A 10,914-nucleotide genomic window follows, 5' to 3' on the forward strand; every position below is an offset into this window, starting at 1 on the left:
TTGAGTGCATTATAATACAAAAGCCTCACCCCTTAAGGTTCAGTGCAAGTAATCTATCTATGCGGTTTTTAAAGATCTCAGCATCAATTTGATATAGTTGATACTACTTAATTAAGTATAATTGGCTACTGTGTGTTTTCTCTTGTGAAGTCCCTCAGGGTTCAATCCTGGGAGCAGCTTGAAAATCACTATTGTACCACCTGAAAAATGTATCCAAGGTCCATGCCATCCTCTCAACAGCTGACTTATACAAGCTGTTGTGTGAGATCATCTGGATGACTCTAATGCTCTTTTATCTAACCTACAGAAATGCTCTAACTCCAGGTGGAGAGAGTGTAAAATACTGCACTGAGAATTTTGATAAGAATAAGGCATCATATATTACATTATTAGACACTACCTGTGTCTTTTACAGCTGTTTTTAAGGTACTCTTAATGACCTTCACATGCCTTTATGGTCTCACCCCATTGGACCTTGGTGAATTGATTATTAGGTGTGTTCCTACAAGAGTTGATGGATCAACCAGCAGGAATATGCTGGTCACAACGGCTGATGAATGAAAGAGTGCCCAGGCAACCAGACAGCCTTTTTTACTAGGGTCCTGAACTCCACAGATCCCTTCCTATTGTGAGGTTTTAATACACACATATTCTGTTTATTCACATTAGCTCTTAATATGTTGTATGTTACTGTACTTAATTTTTGACAGTTGTATTTTATTATTTTGTTTTATCTTATATTTTATCTTCATATCTTCTAAATTGTATGGTTTATATATATATATATATATATATATATATATATATATATTTTTTTTTTTTTTAAATACGTTTCTATCAACTCAATTCATAAAGAGCCGTGCGCCTATCAGTAATAGCGTGCTATTCATTAGTCAGCCACTAGATGGTAACATGAGCATTTTTCTTCCACACGTTCTGCGTTTCCAGTGTAAACATCCTATTAAGTTGAATGAAAGGCATTCTCCTTTAGTTCTCTTTCGAGACGAAGAATCTGGAATTGGCGCTGTTTTTCTTTAATCGGCTTTATAAATTATCTTCCTTCGCAGAGTGAAGGCAGTATTGTATCAATTGTGGAGTATCTCGAATATAAACACTGGAATTTAAGAGATTAATATTTTCCGTTTAATTTCTGATTTTTGTATAAGCATAACCAAAAGGGTGTTTTTTACTGCTTGCGTCACATTACATACAAGGTCCAAGCCATAATTATATAACATCTATATAAACTTTAAATATTGTGTCGGTCATTCCGTGAAAAAATAAAACCTGTCTTAAATTAGTCTGTTCTCCACTGGTGTAAGCAGGTCTTTGATTTATCGCGCACGACTCATAAACTCATAGAAAGTAGTTTCAAAAAGTTTCACATTACGGTCTCGCTGCTTTTTCAAGCAAATTACTTAATTAGACGGCCGTTTGTCTCAAAACACTGAAACAGAGACTACATTGAGTGGTTTACGGAGTTTTTAAGAGCGCCTTTTTGGTTGTAAGTGGGCGGACTACATCCCTGCGTCACGCGTCGCCACCCCCGTGTTTTAGAGGACCGAGGAGGAAAGAGAAAGTTCAGTGTTTGCCAGAGGTGAGTGGAGGGAGGCATCGTGTCGCTGACACTTAGATAAACGCACCTTGCGTGAAAGAAGTCCTTGCTACCCATGCAGTGCGCTGTGCACGACGTTTGAAACCCGTGGATTAAGACAAGGACGTATCTGTTTCTATCCGCGGCGTAACTGATCATCTTGATTCCGTTATTCGTCTGCGGTGCAGACCACAGTGAAATATTACGGGACTTCGCGTTGACATGCTTTCGGTCGAATAGCTGCGGATTTTACACCACAGGAACAACTGCCTGAATATCATCTGACACTACACTTTCAAAGGTGCCATTTTGCAGAGGTGTGCCTGTTCTCTTTAACCAAAAAGCTGGTTTTGCAGTGCGTTTTTGAACCTTTCATTGGCGTTTGTGGTAAAATGCATTCGACTGGATTTTAAAGTAGTTTTAACCCACACAGGACATTCGAAAGACTTTCGAAAACAAAATCCTTTTACCTGGCGACTTTTTTATGCGAGGAAAGTTTTTTAAATCCCTCATTCGTACAGGTGACTAAAAATCTAGCATGGAGGGCTCACCATGGAAGATCGCGATTTCTCTGTGTTGTCAGCTAGTCATCACAGCCTCAAGTCTAGAGATAGGCTCCTATGACTTCGAGAGGGGGCGACCGGCTAAATGCGAGCCAATTGTCATCCCGCTGTGTCAGGGCATCGGATACAACCTCACCCGAATGCCTAACTTCATGGACCATGATAACCAAAAGGAGGCTGCTATTAAGCTGAATGAGTTTGCCCCGCTGGTGGAGTATGGTTGCGACGTCCATCTACGATTTTTCCTCTGTTCCCTGTATGCGCCCATGTGCACGGACCAGGTATCCACCTCCATCCCTGCCTGCCGGCCAATGTGCGAGCAGGCCCGTCAGAGATGCTCGCCCATCATGGAGAAGTTTAACTACGCCTGGCCTGACTCGCTGGACTGCTCCAGGCTGCCCACCAGGAACGACCCAAATGCGCTGTGCATGGAGGCACCGGAGAACGACACCAAGCCGGAGCCTAAGAAAGGAGAGGGCATGCTGCCAGTGCCTCCTCGAGCCAGGCAGCCCAACCCTGGCAGTGGGCGCCCAGGGGGCCCTGCCGGGGCCTGTGAGAACCCTGAGAAGTTCCAGTATGTCGAGAAGAGCAATTCCTGTGCACCACGGTGCTCCTCGGCTGTCGACGTGTTCTGGTCCAGGCGGGACAAGGACTTTGCCTTCATATGGATGGCTGTGTGGTCCTCACTGTGCTTCATCTCCACAGCGTTCACGGTGCTCACCTTCCTCCTGGACCCACACCGATTCCAGTACCCCGAGAGGCCCATAATCTTCCTCTCCATGTGCTACAACGTCTACTCCATTGCCTTCATCATCCGCTCAGTCGCTGGGGCAGAGAACATTGCTTGTGACCGCGAGAACGGTGAGCTGTACATCATCCAGGAGGGGCTGGAGAGTACGGGCTGCACCATCGTCTTCCTCATCCTCTACTACTTCGGAATGGCCAGCTCCATCTGGTGGGTCATCCTCACGCTCACCTGGTTCCTTGCTGCGGGGAAGAAATGGGGCCACGAAGCCATCGAGTCTCACAGCAGTTACTTCCACATGGCTGCGTGGGGCATCCCTGCCCTGAAGACCATCGTCATCCTCACCATGAGGAAGGTGGCAGGGGATGAGCTCACGGGCCTTTGCTACGTAGGCAGCATGGACGTGGGGGCCCTGACGGGCTTCGTCCTGGTCCCTCTGTCCTGCTACCTCGTGGTGGGCACATCCTTCGTCTTGACTGGCTTTGTGGCACTCTTCCACATCCGCAGGGTAATGAAGACAGAGGGAACCAACACGGAGAAGCTGGAGAAGCTGATGGTGAAGATAGGCATCTACTCCATCCTCTACACCGTCCCTGCCACCTGCGTCATCATCTGCTACTTCTACGAGCGCCTGAACATGAAGTACTGGAAAGCGCGGGGGCTGGAGAGTGCTTGCATGGCCTCCCCTGGCCGCAGGAACGAGGACTGCAGGCTGGAGGCGTCCGTGCCCACCGTGGCCGTATTCATGCTTAAGATCTTCATGTCGCTGGTGGTGGGCATCACCAGCGGTGTGTGGGTGTGGAGTTCCAAGACACTGCAGACCTGGCAGGCACTGTGCAGCCGAAGGCTGGGGGACAGGACTATCAGGAAGCCCTGCAGTGGGAGCTGCAGTAGCACTCACTGCCACTACAAAGCTCCTACCGTGCTCCTGCACACGACCAAGACTGACCCTTACTTGGACAGCCCTACACATGTGTGAGAGAGACTAGAGTTGGATGAGCATGTGTGTGGGTGTGTGTGGGTGTGGGTGTGCGGCTGCACACAGTGAAAGTGACCTCAGCTGCGGTGTACAGCTTACGCTACCCCTCTCTGGGTGCACGGCAGCGTGAGAGAGCAGTAACAAGGACAGTGAGTGTAAGCAGGTCGCAGGGTAGGTCGCAGCTTTACAGATAATCCGAGCCTATGTGTCAAGGGAATGTTAATTACTGCTCTCTGTAGGAGTGTGGAAGATGCAGTCTTTTATCTGTTATACGAAAAGGGAAAAGAACAAATGCATGTTCCTGTCTGAAATGATGGCATTTATGTTTCAGTGTTTCACAGTTCTTATTTATTGTATATATATTTAATTTAGTTTGGTCTTGGTTTATCGAGAATGGTCCTAAATGGCCCATCTCTCTGTAAAGAAGTTAAGTCAATGAGCAAAATAAGAAAAGTGCCTTTTTTGGAAAAGATAATAAAATATACTATATTTTTACTATGGTGGTTTGTTTGTTTGTGTGTTTTTAAGGAATTTGTTATGGAGTAAATTTGCAAAAATATTTTTTGGAATCTTAAAAAAAAAATGTAGAACAATTTTAACATTAATTCACCTTCTCAACCTTTTTCCCATTGACTGGATGTTTCATACAGAGTTGACACATCTTTCCTAAAGCAAGTGTTTTTAATTCTGTTGATATACATAATAATCATGTATACAATAATCCTTTTAATTCAGCATAAAAGTATTGAAAGTATTGTACTGGACTCTTGTGCTTGAATTCACCAATCTGGAAGTGCAGAAGAAAAAGTCTGTGATTCCCGTTCTCCTCCGTCCGTGTGCTACAATAAGACTCGGAGAAGTTTGGTCAAAGCAATGCAAATATTTGGATGAAGTAGCTGGGTTTTCATATGAAAATGGCCCTAGTTCAAATGCAAATCGATGCTTGAGCGTCTCCACCAGGAGCCATCAATGGTCTGTGTTACTCCCGATCTACTAGTTGAAACAGAAGTTCCACTTAATGCAAGATTAGGCTGTCTGGCTTTTGTGTGACTGGAAAGCAGATAAATTAGTATTGCCAGTATTAGATCTCAACAACTTTGATATTTAAGCTGTTGGGGTATGATGATGATCTATGTTCATATTGAACTGATACAGTTTATAAGGGTGTTCTAACAAATAATTAGGCAATCCCCTATTCCGTCTCCTCAGTGACAATCTACTCATTTTTGACGCAGGCTCCTTTGAGCGCATTCACCCCTTGAAGGTTTCCCAAGGGAATCTCTCCTCATCCCCCTCAAAGAGAATCGCTGAACAGCAGGACAGACAGTGGCCCGGATTTCTCCATGTTAGCACTCGCATCATCACTTTTAAATGCAGAGGTTGTTCTGGTAATATATTTCATTAATGAGTTGACAGCCTCCTCCCCACCCCCTGCAGTTCGCCTATTGTTGTGGGGCCCACGACTCCGCCCCCTTCTCGCTGCTTTGATGTGAGCTACTCATGGAAATGGGGGGTCATTTTCCCGCCGCTGGATCTGGAGCATGCTGGGTTCCAGTTGCTGTGTCAAACGATACGCCTAAAGATGGGCTGAAGATGTGTTTCTTCGTCTGCGTGAAAGTGGCAGCCCTGCAGACTTTCTTCACTGTTAAGATGGGTATTTTTTTAATAGCAGATTATGTGTATGCTGGTTTGTCCGGCATGGATCATTAAAAATGACAAACGAATGAATGGATAAACAGACATTCAAACTATGGGTTCAAATTACATGCACACAACTCATCACTGTAGCACATGGTTATAAAGCTGTAAGCTGTAAGGTTAATTAACACATAAATGCAAAGCACCCATTTGGTCACACACTGGGTGGGGACATGGTCGTGTCTCAAGTCGCTGACATTTGCCAAAGGCATGGAAAAAGCCATGGGTGAGTTTATTACCTACACCTCATTATGTCCTTACCTCATCCTGACTGTGTTTAATTCTGCCCCGTAGCCCTGCTGCTTTAAAACAGCTTACTCTTCATTTGTCCAGAAAACTGGCTTCTGTAAGCCAGCAGAGCAGGTCCAAACCTTCAATCGGTCATTAAAGGGTGAAAACCCTTTTTTTCCCCAAGTCACAGACAGCAGTGATTGTCCCAGTGTCCAGTCCACATCCTGTGACAATATTCACAGAGGATGAGCACTCATCCAGATCACCACTCCTAGCCACCGGCAGCGTACAGCTTTACTTAACCACGGCTGAGCAGGTTAGTAAAGGCCAGTGTGACTTTGACCAGAGCTTAAGTTTCTCATGATGTCAACCAACAGCCACAGCATTCTCCAGCACCTCGTAATCTCACCAGCACCAGAGTCAACCTCTGCCCTCCACGGTAAACAAAACCGTGATTGCTACAAATCCTTTGTGTAGATTTTAGGTTTGATAGGTTTGTAGGTGCTGATTTATTAAGAGGCCTATGGCTTTTAGCATGACCAAAGGTGAGTGACGTACGTAAGTCATGTATTTAGCATGGTGTCCAAAGCCAGTCCCTCTGAGGTGAATTTAGTAAGGGGAACTTTCTTTTCTCAAGCTGAGCATTCAAAGGCATGCTGACACTGGGCTGCCATTTTATGATGGTGCACGCTGGTGTTTTTCAGCTCGGATTGCCTCTCCAGAAGGAATCCCATTCACACTCACAATGCCAGCAAACTGCAGATGGTGAGAGAGAGAGAAAGGAGAAAGAGGGAGAAAGAGTGAGAGAGAGAAGAGACTGCTTTTCTTCTTTAGAGGACTCGCATCACCCAGTGTGACCCTGCCTGCAGACATGAGGTCAAGACTACCAAAACATGCTTGCAGGTACACACACACACTCATAGTAACCCTATTATCTTGAATTGTTGAAGAGTCTTTGAAAGTGTATACACTTTCCCTGGTAAAGGTCCACTTTCCCCTACTTCCATAGAACAACTTTAAACAGTCTCCCAGCCATAGTCCTGAAGTGAACCTGCAGGACGTAATTGCTCTGCTCACTCTAACATGACCGAGTCTACCCATCAGGTACGTGCGATGACCTTTAACGTGTGCTGGGGGACTGAAGCCAGGGAGACACCCAGCCATGCAGTGCACGTCACATAGCTTTAACTTCTGGCATTCTGACCTTTTCATTGTTGCTAAGCTACATTTTCGTATGGCCCATTTCAGTAAATATAACCAAAAGAACGCCGTGAGATTTTCCTATTATAGTTTGCAAAGTTTGAATGAATGTAAAATGTGTCTGTGTGAAAGGTTGTCAGGGGCTGTGGGTTGTGTTGTCTGGTTGGTCTGATTGGAGGGAGACACTGCCATGTGTTGGACAAAAGGCAATCATTATAGGATGTCATCCCTATCCCAGCTCCGCCCACCACGCTGCAGTCCACCCAGCCCTCGGGAAAGAAGAGAGACAGAGAGAGGGGGAATAAAAGCACCCCTCATTACACTCATCCCCCCTTCCCCACCCCCTCCCAGGAGGGCTCCTCCTTGTGCGTCGGGTTTTGATGTGTAAATGAGTGCATTGAGAAGCTGCCTGCCCAAAGGAGATGCTTTCCATGAAAAAGTCACGGCATGGTGGGGTTCCTGCATGAATCCACTCAGTACAGGATGAACACGCTCTTTACACACACACACACACACACACACACACACATTCAGAAAAACCAACACATATTCAAGACCAGCCCCTAGATCGTTCCAAGTCCGATGATCTGACGCGTTCAAACACAGGAACACAAGCAAATACTGTCAGGAACCATAAAACCCAGCAACAACGCATGCTGGCTCTCTCATGCCTGCGAGCTAAAGCTGCTCCGTTCTTTATGGAGCCCGTTAAAAGCAGCAGTGTTCTGCTGTGCTGTCAGGTCCATCTTCTCAGGCTGCCAGAGTTGGAAAGGCCGAATCTCGGCCGAGAAAACTGTGGCCTCCGGACGGCGGGAAAATATGCTCACAAATGCTGCTTAAATATTTTTTAAACAAACTTATTCTCAGAATAACACAAAAGCTGCCCAGAATCAAGAATATTCTGCAAATTTGGAACAGTGAAGCCATTGTGTGAGTTCATGCAAAGCTAGACATAAAAAGTGGCAAAGATAAATATAGTATTGGAATTTTGGGGGCAGGAGGCTTTAACTGGCCATAACGCTTCACACCTCTGGCTCAGCGCATATAACCACTGAACTCTTCTCTGTTTCTTATAGCCAACTGTAAACATCATGTGCTACAGTTTGGCCTCCATCTCTACACCCCAAAACAACAGGGGCGGCAGCTGACATCAAACCCATAGCCCTGTTTCCAAAGCCACTAACAGATCCCAGTTCTGCCAGGCTGCAGGCTATTCCGACGGATGGAGAAATCCCGAGTGCACGATGCAGAATAACTGTGTGTGATTTAAATGGCCCATGAGTCATAAAAGCCAATGAAAGCTAATGGCGCACGATCAGCATACTCTGTGTGTTCCCCAAACTGGCTGGGAGCAGACAGATTTATCGATGATGGTTCGGAAAACCATTTTTGGCTCCTTGGACGGCCTTCCATAAGCCTGGAGCACACAAGACATAAAGCTAGAAGGATGTCTCGTCCAGTCATGCATGTGAGACTCGAGCAGAACAAAGGATGGCAGTGCATAAAGATGAGATGCTTACTTCAGCTCACCAGCTGCTGTTCTCTGCGCTCTGTCTTAATGAGAAATACAGTCACTCCTTTTGAGTAACTGTCACCCAGCGCGTTTCTGAACTGCACAGAAACATCGCCTGCCGTGTGTTGAGCCCTGGAAGAAAACCAGTCAAGAGTCTTTGTTGCTCTTCACTTGGGGAGCAACACACCACAGCCTTCATAGTGGCGTGCATTTATCATGGCGGGAGGCGTTCACCTGAGCGGTGAAATGACAGGCACTCGTCATGGCCTTTCAATGCTGGTTGTCATGTGGCGCGATCACAGGCTTGCTGTTATGTAGGTCAGCTGCTCCAGACATGGAGGGTTCTGCCATTTTGATTTTGGTTGCTAGGCAGCACCCTTCTCTATTCTCCAGCGCCGATCTCTCTCTTGTTCCTTCTCCAGTGAGTGAGAGAGAGAGAGAGAGAGAGAGAGAGAGAGAGAGAGAGAGAGAAAGAAAGAGATAGACTGTGAGGGATCAGCAGAAGAAAGGAGAGGGATGAGTGGAATCACCACAACAAAGAGAGACGAGTGATGCAGCGTCATGTCCTGCTTTTAGAAATGTAGAAGGGGAGCGAGGGAGTGAAAGGGAGAGGGGCTATTAACCACCCACTTCCCAGAATGCACTTTCCCTGATCTCTGCCTGTCCACTGGCCCCAGCCTCTGATCTCTATTCTTGCATGCACACACACACCTCTTCATTTGATAATTATACACACTGACGTGCACACACACACACAGACACACACACACACACACACACACACACACACATGCGCACACACACACTTTGTGTAGGTACAGATCTGGGTAGCTGTCATGCTTTCCTTATGTCATGCTCCGCCATCCAATAATAACCCACAGAGACCTGATCTTTCTCTTTCACTCTCTCTGTTTCTTTTGCTTTTCTTTTGAGTTTTTCCCCCTGAGGTTGCTAAAATATTCTGTGTGTTTGGGAGCGATGGAGAGAGTAACGTACTAGATGATGCCACTTTCATCTTTTTTCTCGTCTAATGAAAACACAGTTCAAAGGATCCTATTTTAAACTCATAAACAGGCTGAGACAGGCGTTGTGTGAAAAAAAAGCTGGAGCCACAAACTCTCGGTCACTAGAAGGTACTCATGCACGCCACCGATACAGTCAGGATCTTCGCTGTGGTTCAGCGCATTCAAAGACGCACCAAGGCAAACAAGATGCAATGCAAGTGATTCTATGAGTGTACAGCCTTATTACCAAAGTCACTGATGGTTATCTATGTTTAAATTCCCTATTCATTTTACTTGCATGTATAATCTGCATTAATTCCACATGACTTTGGCCAGATTTGCACTGCATTAAGAACATGTTGGAAAGAAGAGAGAGGAGAGGACGAGAGAGGGGAGGACGAGAGAGGGGAGGATGAGAGAGGAGAGGACGAGAGAGGGGAGGACGAGAGAGGGGAGGACGAGAGAGGGGAGGACGAGAGAGGAGAGGACGAGAGAGGGGAGGACGAGAGAGCATTGAAGAGGATGAACACATGCTGTGTGAGTTTGGACAGTTCGGTGCCCCCTGCAGTAAATCCTCATCAAAAGATGCAGCATCCATACCCAAGGCTGTCTGGAATCATGAAGCCCATCGTCCATCCATTTGATCTAATCTTCTCCTTCTCCTTCAAAGCAGGACAATCTTTCAGCTCAAATCCCTTTTTTTTTTGCCTCATTTCTCCTCTCTGATCAAGGTCAGCTTTCAAACACAGGAGCCGGAGCCATGAAATTTGAACTCAGGCCAAGAACAATGTTCGGATACCATCTTTTATTAAGAAACATGCCTTCGAAATATGTATAGTCATAAACTGCACATGTATGTCAGCAGAACACGATTTACTTTTAGCATCGTGCAAAATATTTATAGGAGAATCATATTGGCCAGATGATCCGTATATCGGTCCAAATGCACAAGCACTTGTTCAGATCGAGACACAGGGCTTTTGTGTCCTATCCTCTCCCTATGTTGTATTATATGTCTGTTAAAAAGAACTGTCGTTATATGTCGTTAAAAAGAACTGTTAATGAAGTTAACCCTCTCTTCTCCTCTCAGTACTCTCACTTGTTCCTTTGACCCCCCCCCCCCCAATAAATAAATAAATAAATAAAATAAATAAATAGATAAATAAATAAATAAAAATAAATATATTACCCATAGTGTGGAAAAGTGTAGAAAGTGCTTGGAGGAAGTGGAGACAAATGTAAACCATTACAAATAAAACCTATTATATTTACAATTGCAACAAGTCTCCTAAAAGAAAACGGTAGTTCACTTTGGTTCCGTGTGGTTCTGTATAGTGTGTACGGACATGGGGCAATGTTTGGACGGGTTCTCTGTGCTGGGCTCTGT

General features: G+C 45.6%; 1 protein-coding gene across 1 annotated transcript; it reads left to right on the forward strand.

Moving 5' to 3' along the window:
* The first annotated feature begins 1,551 nt into the window (after positions 1-1,551).
* fzd9b (frizzled class receptor 9b) lies at positions 1,552-4,376 on the forward strand. The gene has a single exon (XM_027010096.3). The coding sequence runs from the start codon at positions 2,133-2,135 to the stop codon at positions 3,879-3,881; it is 1,749 nt and encodes a 582-aa protein (XP_026865897.3). The 5' UTR covers positions 1,552-2,132; the 3' UTR covers positions 3,882-4,376.
* The last annotated feature ends 6,538 nt before the right edge of the window (positions 4,377-10,914 follow it).

This window comes from Electrophorus electricus, unplaced genomic scaffold (genome assembly GCF_041902795.1).
Source record: "Electrophorus electricus isolate QZ-2024a unplaced genomic scaffold, ASM4190279v1 Scaffold63, whole genome shotgun sequence".
Taxonomy (NCBI): domain Eukaryota; kingdom Metazoa; phylum Chordata; class Actinopteri; order Gymnotiformes; family Gymnotidae; genus Electrophorus; species Electrophorus electricus.